The sequence below is a fragment of the Clavelina lepadiformis genome, chromosome 2 (assembly GCF_947623445.1).
Source record: "Clavelina lepadiformis chromosome 2, kaClaLepa1.1, whole genome shotgun sequence".
In the NCBI taxonomy this organism is placed as follows: Eukaryota; Metazoa; Chordata; class Ascidiacea; order Aplousobranchia; family Clavelinidae; genus Clavelina; species Clavelina lepadiformis.
The window spans coordinates 23,193,248-23,213,385 of record NC_135241.1 but is presented as its reverse complement, the minus strand read 5'-3'; the positions used below and the strand labels follow the sequence as shown (position 1 = coordinate 23,213,385).

At 35.2% G+C, this 20,138-nt stretch overlaps 2 protein-coding genes and 1 long non-coding RNA gene across 3 annotated transcripts; 1 reads left to right on the top strand and 2 right to left on the bottom strand.

Annotated features, from left to right (window-relative positions):
- Positions 1–4,963: 4,963 nt before the first annotated feature.
- On the bottom strand, positions 4,964–8,700 carry LOC143446234 (uncharacterized). Its single transcript, XM_076945780.1, has one exon. The coding sequence runs from the start codon at positions 8,441–8,443 to the stop codon at positions 5,813–5,815; it is 2,631 nt and encodes an 876-aa protein (XP_076801895.1). The 5' UTR covers positions 8,444–8,700; the 3' UTR covers positions 4,964–5,812.
- Positions 8,701–9,344: 644 nt separating this feature from the next.
- On the top strand, positions 9,345–10,339 carry LOC143447035 (uncharacterized). Its single transcript, XR_013114016.1, has 2 exons — positions 9,345–9,995; positions 10,094–10,339. It is a non-coding gene; the product is annotated as an uncharacterized LOC143447035 (long non-coding RNA).
- Positions 10,340–12,262: 1,923 nt separating this feature from the next.
- LOC143447182 (uncharacterized) lies at positions 12,263–15,949 on the bottom strand. The gene has a single exon (XM_076947148.1). The coding sequence runs from the start codon at positions 15,518–15,520 to the stop codon at positions 13,874–13,876; it is 1,647 nt and encodes a 548-aa protein (XP_076803263.1). The 5' UTR covers positions 15,521–15,949; the 3' UTR covers positions 12,263–13,873.
- Positions 15,950–20,138: the final 4,189 nt, after the last annotated feature.

Here is a 20,138-nt window from a genome sequence, read left to right as displayed (position 1 = left end):
AAGCCGTGGAGTTTGATGAATTCACCCAAAGCTTTTTCATGATCATTATCGACATTAAGTAAGTAACGTCCATAAGCTTGTTGAACAAACCATCCATCTACATCATTCAAATCATTTGGTGATAAATTTTCTAAAATATTTTTCAGTATTTTGCAAACGCCATCATCTCTGCGATCTAATGCTACCAAACTATTAGTTATATGGAATAATACATGAATTGTTGCATGTACGGAAAGTGGTTGAGTTAAAAGAGATTTGCCAAGTGATATTGCATCTTCATGTCTGGAGATGAATTTTAAAGCTTCAACAACAAACACTTTATTAACGATACTAACATATTTATTATCGTTCCATTCCTCAACTACTTTTTCGAACATTCCTATCCGGTATAAAATAATTATGTTGGTATCAGTATCTCTCTCCACCATGTTGTAATTGTTTCGACGAATCATTGTTTATAAACTCCAAGTTATTTTGAAATAATCGACGACAGATTTCTCTCCAACAGCTGCAACAAGATCAGGTAGTAAGATGGCTGTGATGTTAAAATACAACAGTTTCTGGGACATTTCGTCTTGTTTTCTCTTCAAACAATAAATTTTGAGTCGAACTTCACATGCAATGGATATTGAATAGGCCAATTTACAGTATGAGCAGTTTCTGAATCAAATTTTTGTTTCTCTGTCAACTTATCTATGATGTCATAACATAAACATGGCGACTGATGAATCGAGTTCAATCGACCGAGAGCAGAAATGAACAAAGTTGAACTTCGATAAACAACACGTTTGATGTTGAAAGACATCGCGGGATTAAAATGCAACAATAGTTTTCCCACATCAAAATTATTAAGGTCTTCTTCAAGTTGTTTTAATATCAACTGATATTGTCTGGGCATCGACAAGGATTGGATTTGTTTCTTTACTCGTTGTGAAAATTTATCATAAACTGACTTGAAACCAGAAACAAAACTTGTTTTAGTTAAAATGTCTCCCAAGTGATATCCGTTCTTAAAATCAACATCTGCATCCAAATATTCCACCATCTTTGTCACAGGTTTAATAAGTTCAGTAGTCCATGGTTTGTTCTTGGTCTTTTCCTGTCGACCAAGTGGAAATTTACAAGCATGCAAAACCATTCCATCAAACGAAATACCACTCGGTGTATGAGCGTCATAAAACCAGTTGTTTTCCTTAATTTGATTGTTATTTAAAGATGGAACAGACACTGCTGGAATAATTGTTTCTCCTAATAAAATGGAAAACCATCGAAAGTATTCCAACGCGGATTGATATTGATCGCTGTTTTCATCGCATATTCCATCGCTGTTTTCTGTTTTCTTTACGACCTAAAGATCCCATTCCGGCTACACAGTATCGACAGGGGGGCTTTCCCATGATTTCTATACACTTGTCTGATATAGACTTCATGATATCAGTATATTTCGCTGCGATATTATCTTGGAGTGTTTTCACTCGGTTTATTTTGTCCATTTCTAACTCATGTGCTCTCTCTGATGAAACATCATCTGGAATATGTTTAAGTTTATCCAGAGCCAACTTTGTTTCTTCTCTCATTGGTTTAATTTTCTCACGAATAACTTCATCGACATAAGCATCAACATCAAACTGATCATGTTGTACTTTAGCAAGTTTAAGCACATAACGATGAAGTTTATCAAGATCGTTTTTGATTTCGTCAACATTTGAAGGTTTCCTCACAACCGCCGCATTCATGAGAGCAGCGCTTCGAATAACTGCGAATCGTATGCTGGTTAATATTGCTGGAAGCTCGTTACGTATGAAAGCAGTGATTTGAGATGGCGCGTTTGCTATCAGAGTTAACACAGCCATGGCGAAAGTAAACCTTCATTCATATTCCTCACTTCTTTCTTTGTAAACTAAACCTAGTTGATGAAGAATTTTAGCTGATTCCTTTATATAATTTTCTTTACCTTTCTCGTCGCAACATTTCCTTAAATCTTTTGCTAAACTCAATTCCTTGTCCCAGAGAAAATCTTTCATGATATTTGACATGACTGTTGTCATTTGGAAACCGTGATACGAAATGGCGTTAACTTGTTTAGATATGCGCTCGGGTGGCGTTTATTCATCATAAGTAAACACAATGTTGAAAATGATTAACCAGGAAATAAAATGCTGGATCAGTCTTTAAACCAAACAGCGGTTTGTTGCAAAGTCGTGTGCATGTCATGTAGCAGTTTGTTACAGAAGCCTTTAACGTAGCTTACTTTGGTATTTAACAAATTATTGCAACGATTCGATTTTATTAACCCAGGTTTTTCATCACAACGAAGAAATTTAATTCATTTTTAACAACATTATGTTTGTTGTGTTTTTGTCTTCACTAATCAATTTTCTTTTACATTTTATGTTTCGTGACTTACCTTCTTACTCGTATTATATTTACTAATCCAACATCCACAAATATCGCGATTTTACCCGACAGTGGAATTTGGTACCGTTACTGATTGCAACCATATACGAGTTCTTGGAGTCTTGGACAGCAGCAGTGGAACAGTATAGCACGTGGCTGTTGAACCATCGCCTTCGTGTAGACGAGTGAAAATAATTGCAGCCGAATAAAATCTGTTTCAACAATCAAAATCTCCAAGGTTTTTACTAATTGTTTATTTAATCTTCAACACTGATTTACAAACAGGCAGTAACCTGAAGCAAGTGTGGCGTTGTAGTACAGTAGGTTTCTCTTTATTGCATGCTACGGCAACGGTAAAGCAGGTAACGCTGTATTGCAAATATAAAGGTCGCGTATTTAGTCTAAGGTTAAGTTAATACGAGATTCTTCATGCAACCTTTTTACTTTATCAACCATGTGTTAAGCTGCCTTTAAAGATTTTGACGATACCCACAACGTAAATATAAGGGCGCCCCTTTTCTTCAATCAATTTGCTTTACCACATCTGGAAAAAAACCAAAGGTAGGAACAGGTTCATCGCTCACTAACTTAATTTTTCTACCAAACTGACTTCATATATTTAAATTGTGCTCTTCAAAAAGTTCGTTTCGCAAAATATTTCAAGCAGTATCGTCAATATTTGAAGCATAGCGAGTGAGAAATATGCCGCCGCGTCGGAGTTGGTTTATTGCATGAGCAAGTCTTCGGTTGATCATTTCACAAAAATCGCAGCCGTTGGTAAAATAGCATTAACCTAGAGTAGCAATCATGCCTGAATTTTTTGTTTATATGCCACCCTTGTAAAGCTATGTGTAGGCTATAAACATTTGTAATTTATTATCAGTTTTTCCAGTACTCGCCGAGAAAGAGATAAGAATTAACGCAGCCCAGTAAGTATCCAACAATATTCGCTCTCTCATCCTGGTGACAAATTCAACCAACTTTATATTCCTTACAACCCAGAGTTTATGAAGACGAACATATTACGACGTTGGTTGGACGGCGGCGAAAGAATCGATGACGTGGCGGAACGACGAGCAAAAGTTGTTCCCCTGGGCAAGAAGAACGTCATGGTTGATGATGTCATAGACGCAATTATGTTTTTGGCATAGGATCGTGCGAAGATGATCACAGGAACATGTTTATTCGTTGATGGTGCGCGACACTTGACAGGAGTCTGAATTTAAACCTTGACCAATTATTTTTAAACACATGTTTTTTTGATTGGCGTAGCATGGTTTAGAACTTATTTGCAGTGTCCTAGCTGTATGGTTTGTTGTAGATATTTTAGGTAAATGCATTTATCTATTTATCTTTATACGTTTTGTATAAACAATTTGCTTGTAAGCAATATGAAGTCTATTTGGAATATCAAACATCTAAGCACGTTTGTTGCTACAAGCACATAGATATAATTTAATTAAAAAAAAATTAAGAACCTGGTTGTGCTTATTGTCGTATCTGGTATAATTTAAAGCTACTTGTTTACTTCCTGCAAGAGCATTAACGTGATTCCGAACAACAAAGGACCATACAAAGAGCAGGAAACAGCACAAACGACACTGAAGTTTGAAATATCGTCCTGGATATGTTGAGATTGTAATTAGCCCTCTCAAAACAGTCCAAACATGACATTTTTCAACGCAGTTCAGAAGCTAGGCTATATAAGCTTATCGGTATCCATTTGTATATACATGACGTAAGAATAAGCCTACAATACACATAGTTTCGCGTTTGTGTATGTTTTAAGCAAGCCCGAAAGCTAGCAGCAATGGGTATAGAACCTAGTTTCGATGTTATAACAAAGTAACCTAAACCTAACTTAACTTTAACTTCTAATCTGAATCCAAATTTAAATCTTAAATATAACTAAAATCAAAATTTTTCGTATCCATTCTCCCAACCTAACCGTGCATGTTTAACAACGGGCAACGAGATCTAATACTTCAGGTGAAATGGTTACTTTTTATAAAGTTGCTTTTCCTTGTATCGTGAAAAACCTTTGAAATCTTGATCGTTAGCAACGTAAACGAGTACAGGCCTGTATTGAAATGAGTGGAAATAAGTAAAACCGGCATTTATACCGGCCTTTTAACATCAATTTTATAACAACAATTTCAACAAATTTTGTTGTAATTTCGTTAGTTCAGAAATGGTTGCTTTTAAAGGTTGAAATATAAAAGCAATAAAAGATTTATTTAAAAATGAAAACCCCTCAAAAATAATTTAAACACTAAGATTACAAAGGATACAGCAAAAATGGTAGGTAACGTGCAATCGGCAAATTTATAGATGCGGACCACCTAAGGGGTGTCCTTCAGGCCATGCAAGGCCTGAATTCCCCCTATCCTGTATATTAGAAATGCAAAACAGATTTCTTTAAAGTTTTTATATTGAACGGCTGGAAATCAATGATCACTCGAACAAACGGACAGACAGAACAGCTACGAATGACGACAAATTTCTGAGCGTGTATGCGTGTGCGTGATTTCTATAAGTACGGAAGCCAGTGTAACATTACTTATAATCTGAAAGTACAAATAAGCCCAAATTAAGGAAATGATCACTACCTTGTGAGTCTGCGTACAACAGCAATAATAAACGTCAATACTGGTGTACTACTAATACTACGTCTCTATTACGTAATTAACAGATATAAACAATAAAACAGGTTTACGAGCAATTAACTTATCATGCTGCGTGCAAACAATCCATTAAACGAGTAAGGTTAGCAATTGCAACGCATATGCTAAATAGGCTGGGATGGCTGATATGTGACTAGATATGATATAAGTAAAGGACTTGGGCGATAACAAGCACATGATAGCAAACTATGTCACGGCTCACTACATCTAAGCAAAGTAATCTAATACAAAGGTAAGGGATTTACTGCGAGTCTAGACACACAATGACAAAGAGATTTGGAGTTTTGGGTGACACAAAATCATATAAACCATTATCACTTAAATCATATAACTTAAATATACAACAATGCTAACTTGGACTTTACATAATGTATACCTGTAGATACAGAATGAAAAGAGCAATAAGAATCACATTGTAACCCAAGGCACTTGTAATCCATAACAAGTAACATTTTATCATTTCTCATATTACTCCATTCCGGATATTACATCACAAATAAGACAAAACTGAACCAATGATAAAAGCTTTCATTTCTGTTAGATGGCACAATTCTGATTGCCTTTAAAAATAATTTACAAACATAGCATTATAGTAACATACGTTTGCTTCAGCCTTTGTAAACTGTAGTCTATTGTTTGCTTGTTATAAACAATTACATGCTTTGTATCACAACAAAATTGAATTTACTTTGTAATTTCGAAAATATTTTGTAAATTATTATTGAAGCAAATTAGAAAATAATACGAACATCACATAAATCTGCAGCAAACTGTCTATATCCAGCATTAGTAGAAAACAATAAAAGTGCATCTTTTTCATTTAACATTGCCTTACAACACTCTACTGCCATGTTCACTTTTGGTAACCTCTGTTCCATCCATTGGCAAGGATATTGTTTATGAAGTAATAATGCTCTCTCAATTACCATTATTGCTTTCCTATACAGTTTCTCAGCGTAATAACAAACTCCTAAAAGCAAATTTGCTTCTTGAACTGATACAATTTCCACGGATTCAAATTGATTGAAAATTTTAGAAGCTTCCTTTAATTTCTTAATTGCTTGTTTATTGTTTCCATTGAAATGCAAACAAAATGCAATGTGAAGCAAGTTTTTGGAAAACAAATATTTTAAGCAGAATTCTTTGTCCATGTCATCGCCATCAATGGTCTGCGTGGTTTTTAAAAATAAGCCATGGAGCTTGATGAATACGACCAAAGCTTTTTCATGAACATTTTCAACAAAAAGTAAGTAACGGCCATAAGCTTCTTTACCAAGCCATACATCTACATCATTCGAATCATTTGGTAATAAACTGTCTAAAATATTTTTTACTGTCTTGCAAACTTCATCATCTCTGCGACCTAATGCTACCAAACAAGTAGTTAAGACATATAGTACGAAAACCTTTTCCCTTATGCAAAGTGTTTGAGTTGAAAGAGATTTGCCAAGATTTAATGTTTCTTCATATCTGGAGGTCAAATTTAAAGCATCAACAACAAACACTTTACAAGCGATACTAACATTTTTATTATCGTTCCATTCCTCAACTACTTTTTCAAACATTCCCATCCGGTATAAAATCATTATGTTGGTATCAGTATCTATCTCCACCAGGTTGTAATTGCTATGACGAATCATTGTTTGTAAACTCCAAGTTATTTTGAAATAATCGATAATTGATTTCTCTCCAACAGTTGCAACAAGGTCAGGTAGAAAACTGTCTATCGTGTTATAACATAAAGACATTAGGGATATGTCGTCTTGTTTTCTCTTGAAACAATAAATTTTGAGTCGCACTTCACATGCAATGGATATTGAATAGGCCAATTTATGAGCAGTTTCTGAATCAAATTTTTGTTTCTCTGTCAACTTATCTATGACGTCATAACATGAACAAGGCGACTGATGAACCGAGTTCAATCGACCGAGAGCAGCAATGAATAAAGTTGAACTTCGATAAACAACACGTTTGATGTTGAATGACATCGCGGCATTAAAATGCGCCAATAGTTTGCCCACATCAAAGTTATTAAGATCTTCTTCAAGTTGTTTTAATATCGACTGATATTGTCCGGGCATCAACAAGGATTGCATTTGATCGGTCACGCGTTGTGAAAATTTATCATAAATTGACTTGAAACCAGAAACAAAACTTGTTTTAGTTAAAATGTCTCCCAAATGATATCCATTCTTTAAATCAACATCTGCATCCAAATATTCCACCATCTTTGTCACAGGTTTAATAAGTTCAGTTGTCCATGGTTTGTTCTTGGTCTTTTCCTGTCGGCCAAGTGGAAACTTACAAGCATGCAAAACCATTCCATCAAACAATATACCACTCGGCGTATGCGCGTCATAAAACCAGTTGTGTTCCTCGATTTGGTTGTGATTTAAAGATGGAACAGACACTGCTGGAATAATTGTTTCTCCTAATCTTAATATAATCATGTGAAATAAAATCGAAAACCATCGAAAGTATTCCAACGCAGATTGATATTGATCGCTGTTTTCATCGTGATTCTGCAACAATTCATCATCGAGCAAAATGACATGTTCGAAATCTGAATATGGAGTAATTTCCTTACGAGCTAAAGATCCCATTCCAGCTAGACAGTATCGACACGGGGGCTTTCCCATGACTTCTATACACTTGTCTGATACGGACTTCATGATATCAGTATATTTTGCTGCGATTTTATCTTGGAGTGTCTTAACTCGGTTTATTTTGTCCATTTCTAACTCATGTGATCTCTCTGATGAAGCATCATTTGGAATATGATTAAGTTTATCCAGAGCCAACTTCGTTTCTTCTCTCATCGATTTAATTTTCTCACAAACAACTTCATTGACATAAGCATCAACATCAAACTGATCACGTTGTGTTTTAGCTAGTTTAAGCACATAACGATGAAGTTTATCAAGATCGTTTTTGATTTTGTCAACATTTGAAGGTTTCCTCACAATCGCCGCATTCATGAGAGCAGCGCTTCGAATAATCGCGAATCGTATGTTGGTTAGTATTGCTGGAAGCGCGTTACGTATGAGAGTAGTGATTCGTGATGGCGAGTTTCGTATCAGAGTTAACACAGCCATGGCGAAAGTAAATCTCCATTGGAAGTGTTCGCTTCTTTCTTTGTAAACTAAACCTAGTTGATGAAGAGTTTTAGCTGATACTTTTTTATCATTTTCGTTACCTTTCTCGTTGCAACATTTTCTTAAATCTTTTGCTAAACTTAATTCCTTGTTCCAGAGAAAATCTTTCACGATATTTGACATGACTGTTAATTGTCTCTTAGAAACCTTGATACGAAATGGTGTTGACTTGTTCAGATATGCGCTCGGGTGGCGTTTATTCATCATAAGTAAACACAATGTTGAAAATGATTAACCAGGAAATAAAATGCTGCAGCAGTCGTTAAACCAAACAGCGGTTTGTTGTCAAGTCGTGCGCATGTCATGTAGCAGTTTGTTACAGAAGCCTTTAACGTATCTTACTTTGGTATTTAAGAAATTACTGCAACGATTCGATTTTATTAACCCAGGTTATTCATCACAACGAAGTAATTTAGTTTGTTTTGAACAAAATTATGTTGTTTGTGATTTTGTCGTCACTAATCAATTTTCTTTCACATTTTATGTTTCGTCATCACCTTCTTACTCGTATTATATTTGCTAATCCAACATCCACAAATATCGCGATGTCACCCGACAGTGGACTTTGGTACCGTTACTGATTGCAATTGCACAAAACTAAATATTGAGCTGACCTGTTAAAAATTCATATTGCGGCATCGTCTATTTTGATTGTTATGAATAGGCGCAGTTAAAAACTTTACTGAAACCGCATAACTTTAACAGAAATAAAATTAAGAATCTGATGGTGCTTGTTGTTGTACTTTTTTACCCACTATAAAAAGACTTAAGGTGATTCCGAACAAGAAGGGGCATAAAAAGAGCTTGCGTTGAAAGATCGAGACTTAAGTTTAAAACATCGTCATGGATGTGTTTTTACTGTAATTAATTTCCTATAAAGATCCCTAAGCACGATGATTGTTTTCAAAGAGAAGATCTTTAAACACATAAACTAAACTACGGTTATTCGCTACACATTAATTTATATAAATGACGTAATAATGAGCCAACCATATACGAAAGTTCATGTTTGTGTGTATTTTATGCAAACCTGAAAGCTAGCAGCAATGGGTACAAGGCAGTACAGTAACTATCTACAGCTACAAATAATCCTTTGTGTTCACAAGTTTTTGGAAGTTTGTATAAATCCCAAAAGGGAAGTATCAAATACATCAGAAAATGCGCGCTTTTTAGCAAGGACCGGAACGTAACTCTGTAACGATATGTGAATAATTAATCGTCTGCTTTTATTCGTTGAAAGATTTTTCATATGGAGACCACAAAGCTTGGCAAGCATAAAACATCACCAACGTTCCAACACCACAAACATTATCACGTTGTCTCATTATGACGTTGTTCCAGGCGACTGTGACGCAGCCAAAGCTGCGACCTTAATACAAGCAAATTTCCGTGGATACAAGACCAGACAATCACTTACTCCGAACAAAGCACCGGTAAAATACTGGTCGCGTGTTTAAAAAGTTTTCTTTGAGTTACAACTCGCCTGCGGTGTCTGGCGCTTTATTACTTAAACCGTGTTTTGTGGTGTTTGCTGCGATATTAGACTGATAAAGAAGTCAAATACATCCAAATTTTCAAGGAAAACGATCCCAGTAGGAAAGAAGCGATCATAGATGCCTTGCTAGATACACTACAAGACGATGATTCTATGACAGTCGAGTCTGACGATCAAATTAAATCGACTGAGTCCGAGAAAGGCCAGATCAAAAAAGATAGCGGCCCAACCACTCTGGTGGATTTGCAGGAAGTCACAGCCACGGTAAATACCCTGAAAACGCTTTTCCATTTACATACGATGTTATAACGGATGAGTTTTAAAATCGACTGTAATACCGTTAACTTTTGATTGCGTTTTAGGGCTTCACCATCCTTGCGTCACTGCGAATACCTCGTCCGAGGAATTCCGGTGAAAACAAAAAGAAATGAAAGAAAGTTTTACGAAACATATAATAGAACATTTTTAGATCCCGCTCAAAGAAACATGTTAAAGAAATAATCTCCACTTCAACAATGCTATAGCTATGACGGGTTATATTAATGTATCGGTATTATCTATAGCCAGTGGTTATATTTTTCCTTGAGAACTCTTTTTGTCTATTTAACTTTTTGAATCCGTTGTTTATACTTTCGTTTATTTGTTTCTTCTCACCAGCATTCATAAAAGTCCAAATTCTTATATTGCTGATGTAGCCACAATTTCATTACGTAGTACAAAAATTCATTCCAAATCATTTCTACATGATTTCCAAACAAACAGCAAATCACGAATTTCTTCCAAAGAAGAAAGTGTTTCTGGCACTTCAGTCATTAAGACGTATTTTATATGTGTCATAACTCATAACCAATTACAAATCGACACGAATACAATGCGTCATAGAAAGATATTATTTCCAGCCAATGAAATTTTGACGGCATGATTACGTCAGCAGAGAAAAGTAAACAAGCAAACGTGGTCATCATTAAAATTTGTGGTAAAAATGCTACTTAACCCTATTTACACTAGTTGTGGCCTCCCCTGCACACAGTCACAGCAAAACGTGGCGTGCAGTTGGATTGTTTGCTGTAGAAATTTGAAATTTGATGACTTTTCCTTAAAAATGTTCAGGTATCTGTCCATCTTTGTTTTATAAAGTTGAATTTTGTAATTTTTGAAGAATTGGCATATTTTCATAATTTTGCTCTCTCTCCGCATTGAAGCGTATCGTTTTCGTTTTCTCATTCACGCACCACGAACTCGACTAACTGTTCTCTTGTGTTCTCTTCTTGCGGTCAACTGGTTTTCCCCACAACGGGGGCGCGGCGTAACAAGAAAAACTTCAAGAAATGTATCACTTGTAGAAATACTTAATATACACTAAATGCATTTTCTTTAGTTTTACAATTATGATGTATACAGGAAGCCAGATGTTTTTGCTACTAACCTTTAAAAATCTGATCAGTTTACGACCTATAGTTTTTCGAGTAATTAACGATTAAAAATGTGTGTGCAATGTCGGCCACACCTAGTTAAAATAGTAATGTCGCGCACCCGGTTTGGATAGAGTATCACAATCACTTGAAACGTAGGCTACTTCACTACACCCGTCATAATTGAGCTGGACAAAGTATCTTATAGCCACAAAATACGTCATAATGCGCATATGTTAAATGACACTTTTTGTAGCCAGAAACACACAATCGCTTAATTTGTACGCCAATCATAATATTATTATAATTCACTACTGTATTAAAATCACCATGATTCTGTGACTTCAGAGAGTTTGTGCGGTGTGTGCACTTTAGGCATGCGACAATAGACACAAAAATAATTGGTCAAGCCACGAATTCAGACTCTTGTCAAGTGTCGCGCATAATCGACGAATAAACATGTTCTTGTGATCATTTTCGCACTATCCGATGCCAAAAATATAATTGCGTCTATGACATCATCAACCATGACGTTTTTCCTGTCCAGGGGAACAAGTTTTGCTCGTCGCTCCGCCACTTCATCGACTTTTACGCATCCGTCCAACCAACGTCGGAATATGTTCGTCTTCATAAACGCTGGGTTGTAAGGAATATAAAGTTGGTTGAATTTGTCGCCTGGATGAGAGAGCGAAAAATGTTGGCTACCTACGCGACTGCGTTTATTGTTATCCCTTTTCTCGGCTATTACCGCGAAAAAATGGGATAGCGTGCTGCTCGATTAAGCCTGTACTAAAGACCAAGTTAGATTTGAAGTAGTTGTGGTATTGTGAACTATAATAAAAGTGATTCATTTTGAAGGACTTCTGAAAACCTTTATAACATTCCCATTACCCACCTTAAGCTCTTTATATGCAGTTTTTTGTTTAATGAATATAAAGTCGGCTTATACTACCAACATATAGTTTTCGTTGCGCGATTGATTTATCAATAGCTTCACTAATGCTCCTTCCTATCTTTTGTGCTCCAGTAATAAAATAAGAGAAACCAGCATTTATAACGTTCTTGCAACATTTTTCAACAGCAATGCTCCTTCCTATCTTTTCTGCTCCAGTAATAGAATAAGAGAAACCAGCATTTATAACGTTCTTGCAACATTTTTCAACAGCAAGTTATACAAATTAAATTGTAGTTTGGTTAATTTAGAAATGGTTGCTTTTTAAGGATGAAGTATATAAACAAAAAAAGATTTGATAAAAAATAAAATGTGTTAAAAATTGATTCAATTTTTTTAGATATATACCGGTTCCCAGGATCATTGAGAATACAAATGATGCAACAAAATGGGGAATAATGTCAGCACTGACTGTATAGATACAGAATGAAAGCAACAACAAAAATGACATACGCACACAAGACACTTGTAATCCATAACAAGTAACATCATTTTACCATTTCTCATATTATTCCGTTCTGGATATTACATCACAAATAAGATAAAAGTGGACCAATGCCAAAAGCTTTCATTCCTGTTAGATGACACAATTCTGCTTGCATTTAAAAACAATTTACAAACATAGCATTATAGTAACATGCGTTTGCTTCAGCCATTTGTAAACTATAGTTTACTTTTTGTTTGTTATGAACAAATCACATGATTTGTATCACTACAAAGTTAAATTTGCTTTCTAATTTCGAAAATATTTTCTAAACCATTATAAAAGCAAATTAGAAGAAAATACCAAAATCACATAAAGCTGCAGCAAATTGTCTACATCCAGCATCAGTAGAAAACAATAAAAGTGCATCTTGTTCATTTAACATTGTCTCACAACACTCCACTGCCATGTTGACTTTTGGTAATCTCTGTTCCATCCATTGGCAAGGATATTGTTTATGAAATAATAATGCTCTCTCAAGTTCCTTTATTGCCTTCCTATACAGTTTCTCAGCGTAATAACAAAGTCCTAAAAGTAAATTTGCTTCTTGAACTAATCTAACTTCCACGGATCCAAGTTGATTGAAAATTTTGAAAGCTTCCTTTAATTTCTTAATTGCTTGCTTATTATTTCCATTCAAATGCAAACAAAATGCAATGTGACGCAAGTTTCTGGAAAACAAATATTTTGAGCCGATTTCTTTCTCCATGTCATCGCCATCAATGGTCTTTGTGGTTTTTAACAACGAGCCATGGAGCTTGATGAATTCGCCCAAAGCTTTTTCATAAACAATTTCAACATTAAGTAAGTAACGGCCATAAGCTTCTTGAGCAAACCATCCACCTACATCATTCAAATCATTTGGTGATAAACTGTCTAAAATATTTTTCAGTCTTTTGCGAACGCCATCATCTCTGCGACCTAATGCTTCCAAACTAATAGTTATATCGAATAATACATGAATTGTTACATTTACGGGAATTGGTTGAATTAAAAGAGATTTGCCAAGTGATATTGCATCTTCATGTCTGGAGGTGAATTTTAAAGCAGCAACAACAAACATTTTACAAATGATACTAACATCTTTATTATCGTTCCATTCCTCAACTACTTTTTCATACATTCCCATCTGGAATAAAATCATTATGTTGGTACCGGTATCTATCTCCACAAGGTTGTAATTGTTTCGACGAATCATTGTTTGTAAACACCAAGTTATTTTGAAATAATCGATTATTGATTTCTCTCCAACAGCTGCAACAAGGTCAGGTATATTGCTGTCTGTGAAGTTAAATTACAACGGTTCCTGGGACATGTCCTCTTGTTTCCTCTTCAAACAATAAATTTTGAGTCGAACTTCACATGCAATGGATATTGAATAGGCCAATTTATGAGCAGTTTCTGAATCAAATTTTTGTTTTTCTGTCAACTTGTCTATGATGTCATAACATGAACATGGCGACTGATAAATCGAGTTCAATCGACCAAGAAAAGCAATAAATAAAGTTGAACTTCGATAAACAACACGTTTGATGTTGAATGACGCGAGATTAAAATGCGCCAATAGTTTGCCCACATCAAAGTTATTAAGATCTTCTTCAAGTTGTTTTAACATCAACTGATGTTGTCTGGGCGTCCACAAAGATTGTATTTGATCGGTTACTTGTTGTGAAAATTTATCATAAATTGACTTGAAACCAGAAACAAAACTTGTTTTAGTTAAAATATCTCCCAAGTGATATCCATTCTTTAAATCAACATCTGAATCCAAATATTCCACCATCTTTGTAACAGGTTTAATAAGTTCAGTTGTCCATGGTTTGTTCTTGGTCTTTTCCTGTCGACCAAGTGGAAACTTACAAGCATGCAAAACCATTCCATCAAACGATATACCACTCGGTGTATGAGCGTCATAAAACCAGTTGTGTTCCTTGATTTGATTGTGATTTAAAGATGGAACAGACACTGCTGGAATAATTGTTTCTCCTAATCTTAATATAATTACGTGAAATAAAATCGAAAACCATCGAAAGTATTCCAACGCAGATTGATATTGATCGCTGTTTTCATCGTGATTCTGCAACAATTCATCATCGAGCAAAATGACATGTTCGAAATCTGAATATGGAGTAATTTCCTTACGAGCTAAAGATCCCATTCCGGCTACACAGTATTGACATGGGGGCTTTCCCATGATTTCTATACACTTGTTTGATACAGACTTCATGACATCAGTGTATTTTGCAGCGATATTATCTTGGAGTGTTTTCACTCGGTTTATTTTGTCCATTTCTAACTCATGTGCTCTCTCTAATGAAACATCATCCGGAATATGTTTAAGTTTATCCAGAGCCAACTTCGTTTCTTCTCTCATCGATTCAATTTTCTCACGAACAACTTCATCGACATAAGCACCAACATCAAACTGATCACGTTGTACTTTAGCAAGTTTAAGCACATAACGATGAAGTTTATCAAGATCGTTTTTGATTACGCTATTATTTGGAGGTTTCCTCACAATCGCCGCATTCATGAGAGCAGCGCTTCGAATAAGCGCGAATCGTATGCTGGTTAGTATTGCTGGAAGCGCGTTACGTATGAGACCAGTGATTCGTGACGGCGCGTTTCCTATCAGAGTTAACACAGCCATGGCGAAAGTAAACCTCCATTCACATTCCTCACTTCTTTCTTTGTAAACTAAACCTAGTTTATGCAATATATCAGCTGATTCTTTTATATTTTTTTCTGCACCTTTCCCGTCACAACATTTCCTTAAATCTTCTGCTAAACTCAATTCCTTGTTCGACAGATAATCGTCAAGTTTGTCCGCCATTATAACTGTTGGTTGAACCTTTCCGAAATGAAATAGAGCTTGTACTGTATGAGATGGTAAACGTTTCATACACGCTCGTCGTTTCAAGCAAACATTATTCACAAACATACGCCTTAACCCTATCCAAATCGGGTGCGCGACATTACTATTTTAACTAGGTGTGGCCGACACTGTAAACACATTTTCAATCGTTAATTACTCGAAAACTATACTTCGTTAACTGATCGGATTTTTATAGGTTAGTAGCAAAAACATCTGGCTTCCTGTATACATCATAATTGTAAAACTAAATAAAGTGCATTTAGTGCAAATTAAGTATTTCTACAAGTGATACATTCCTAGACATTTTCTTGTTACGCCGCGCCGCCGCTGTGCGGAAAACCAGCTCACCCCGAGAAGAGAACACAAGAGAATACAGTAGTCAGTCGAGTTAGTGGTGCGTAAATGAGAAAATGAAAACCATACGCTTCAATGCGGAGAGAGAGCTGTGACGGTTTCGTCACGAGTCATGTGTTGTTTTGAAAATGCTGAAATTTTATTTTGGGATCTTGTGATTCAGTTGTTGACCGGGTTGTAATTCTCCTTGATGACGTCAGATAAATTACCTCGCTTGAACTGGTGTGCCACATATAAATACTGTTGTAATATTTGCAACCTTGCTTTTTTACCCCATTTTTTCGCAATGTAACATTCAGTAAGCTTTGCGAGAAGGTGAAAGCCTTTGTGTCTGATAATATAATAAATAAAATGGAACTTTATCATTTGGTAATATGCATAGACAGAATTTAAGAAACTAAACAGCATAGTCACGCCGTTTGAGAAATGAGACCTCATACCATCGAAGCAAAAGCAAAACAAGTCATCAACCATCAATCGTCCTCGCTCATATTGCAACAATGTACGCGGTCTTTATGGCGAATATGGTTGTTGTGTAATACTTTACACAAGTAATATCGCTTTAATTTGTTATAGAGCAAAATTATGAAAATATAACAATATCTCAAAAATTACAAAATTCAACTTTATAAAACAAACATGGACAGATAGCTGAACATTTTTTAGGAAAACTCACCGAATTTCAAGTTTCTACACTCTACAGCAAACAATGCAACTGTACGCCACGGTTTGCTGTGACTGTGTGCAGGAGAAGCCACAATTAGTGTAAATATGGTTAAGCAAGCAAGAGTGACATCGACCACTTTCAGGAGCTATGAGAGAAATCATTAATTGTATAAGTATTTAATTTAGCCAAGTAAAAATACGCCTTGATCATTTTAAGTAGCCGTGTTCTCATTTCAGTCCACGTATTTTGACTATAAATGTTATAGCAGTAGTGTTCGTTTACAGATATGGTTTGTATAAAAATATGTATAAACCATCGAATAACTAACTAATAAGTCTTTTAAGGAAACAGAATAAATATAGCAACGGTTTTTATCAGGTAGAAATTTGACTTCTCTTATTTTTTATCTTACTCGAGTGAAAATCAAGTTTAAGAAGTTTTGGTTTAAGAGTGAGCTAGTTCTTATATGAAGAGCGATAAAAACGAACAAACTTCACTATAGAATTTTTAGTCTTTTTCATAGAAAGTTTTGCTTATACAGAATGAAAGTTAAACTTTGTTGAAATCGTTGCGAGTCAAATAATTCAAATCGTGAAATTTGCTTAACTATACTGTAGGAATAATTTCTTGGCACATTGATAGGTTAACTTATAGTATATATACCTATAAAACTCGAAGAACTAAAGCACGCCTTTAATACTTGGGTAGCCTAGTGGAAGTTGAACTTTGTGTATGTTTTTTGTTCCTATTTTCAAAGATGAAATTAATTGTTTTTAATTGTTTCTTTATGTACCCATTTTTCTTGAAATTAATAGGTTCGGCAGCCCATTGAATTATTTCAAGTGACAATGCGGCCACCTATAATAAAAGGTTGAACATCCCTGATCTAAGGGGGAATTCAGGCCATGCAAGGCCTGAATTCCCCCTATCCTGGGTATTAGAAATGCAAAACAGATTTCTTTAAAGTGTTTATATTGTACGGCTGAAAATCAATAATCACTCGAACAGACGGACAGAACAGCTACGCATGACGACAAATCTGTGAGGTTGTATGCGTGTGCGTGATTTCTATAAGTACAGAAGCCATGGTAATATTACTTATAATCTGAAAGTACAAATAAGCCCAAATTAAGGAAATGATCACTACCCTGTGAGTCTGCACACAATAGCAATAATAAACGGCAATACTGGTGTACTACTAATACTACATCTCTATTACGTAATTAACTGATATAAACAATAAACAATAGGTTTAGTGGCAACTAACTTATCATCCTGCGTGCAAACAATCCGTTAAACAAGTCAGGTTAACAATTGCAATACATATGCTAAATTGGCTGGGATGGCTTATACGCGACTGGTTATGACATAAAGGACCTGGACGATAACAAGTACATGGTAGCAAACTATGTCACGGCTCACTAAATCTAAGCAAAATAATTTAATACAAAGATAAGGGATTTACTACGAGTTACACCACTGACCTCTATAAACATTCCAGATATTACATCAAAAATAAGATAAAACTGAAACAATGCCGAAAGCTTTCATTTCTGTTGGAGAGCTCTATTTGTTATCTTTAAGCTATACCATGTGTTTGTGATAAACTATTATATATTGTATGTAATTCATGCATCACAGGAAATGTTCAATTTGTATTCTATTTTCGAAAATGTTTTATAAACCATTATAAAAGCAAATTAGAAAAAAATTCCAAAATCGCATAAAGCTGCAGCAAATTGCGTATATCCAGCATTAGCAGAAAACAATAAAAGTGCATCTTTTTCATTTAACATTGCCTTACAACATTCTACTGCCATGTTGACTTTTGGTAATTTCTGTTCCATCTGTTTGCAAGGATATCGTTTATGAAGTAATAATGTTCTCTCGAATACCATTAAGGCCTTCTTATACAAATTCTCAGCGTAATAACAAACTCCGAAAAGAAAATTTGCTTCTTGAACTGATTCAACATCCACGGATTCAGATTGTTTGAAAATTTTAAAAGCTTCCTTTAATTTCTTAATTGCTTGTTTATTGTTTCCATTGAAATGCAAACAAATTGCGATTTCATGCAAGTTTCTGGAAAATAAACACTTTGGAAAGATTTTTTTTCCGTGTCGTCGTCATCAGTGATCTCCATGATGTTTAATAACGAGCCGTGGAGCTTGATGAATACACCTAAAGCTTTTTTAAGATCATTATCAACACTAAGTAAATAACGGCCATAAGCTTCTTGAGTAACCCATCCATCTACATCATTCAAATCATTTGGGGATAAACTGTCTAATATACTTTTTAGTTTTTTGCAAACTCCATCATCTCTGCGACCTAATGCTTCCAAACAAGTAGTTATGGCAAATAGTACGAGAACGTTTGCCCTTTTGGAAAGTGGTTGAGTTAAAAGAGATTTGCCAAGTAATATTGCTGCTTCATATCTTGAGGTGGAACTAAAGGCTTCAACAACAAACACTTTACAAGTTATACTAATATCTATATTATCGTTCCATTCCTCAACTACTTTTTCATACATTCCCAACTGGAATAAAATCATTATGTTGGTATCAGTATCTCTCTCCACAAGGTTGTAATTGTTTCGACAAATCATTGTTTGTAAACTCCAAGTTATTTTGAAATAATCGATAATAATTGATTTCTCTCCAACAACTGCAACAAGGTCAGGTAAAAATCTGTCTGTCATGTTGTAATATAAAGAATTCTGGGACATGTCGTCTTGTTTCCTCTTCAAACTATAAATTTTGAGTCGAACTTCACATGCAATGGATATTGAATAAGCTAATTTATGAGCAGTTTCTGAATCAAATTTGTGTTTCTCTGTCAACTTGTCTATGATGTCATAACATGAACAAGGCGACTGATAAATCGAGTTCAATCGACCGAGAGCAGCAATGAACAAAGTGGAACTTCGATAAACAACACGTTTGATGTTGAATGACGTCCACGGATGAAAACTCATCAATAGTTTGTCAACATCAAAATTATTAAGATCTTCTTCAAGTTGTTTTAATATCGACTGATATTGTCTGGGCATCGACAAGGATTGTATTTGATCGGATACTTGTTGTGAAAATTTATCATAAATTGACTTGAAACCAGAAACAAAACTTGTTTTAGTTAAAATGTTTCCCAAGTGATATCCATTCTTAAAATCAACATCTGCATCCAAATATTTCACCATCTTCGTCACAGGTTTAATAAGTTCAGTTGTCCATGGTTTGTTCTTGGTCTTTTCCTGTCGACCAAGTGGAAATTTACAAGCATGCAAAACCATTCCATCAAACGATATACCGCTCGGTGTATGAGCGTCATAAAACCAGTTGTGTTCTTTGATTTGACTGTTATTTAAGGATGGAACAGACACTGCTGGAATAATTGTTTCTCCCAATCTTAATATAATCACGTGAAATAAAACCGAAAACCATCGAAAGTATTCCAACGCAGATTGATATTGATCGCTGTTTTCATCGTGATTCTGCAGCAATTCATCATCGAGCAAAATAACGTGTTCGAAATCTGAATATGGAGTAATTTCTTTACGAGCTAAAGATCCCATTCCGGCTACACAGTATCGACACGGGGGCTTTCCCATGATTTCTATACATTGGTCTGATACAGACTTCATTATATCAGTGTATTTTGCTG

Coding starts and splice junctions, on each gene's coding strand:
- LOC143446234 (XM_076945780.1), bottom strand. CDS start 8,443: ATGATGAATAAACGCCACCCGAGCGCATATCTGAACAAGTCAACACCA.
- LOC143447182 (XM_076947148.1), bottom strand. CDS start 15,520: ATGTTTGTGAATAATGTTTGCTTGAAACGACGAGCGTGTATGAAACGT.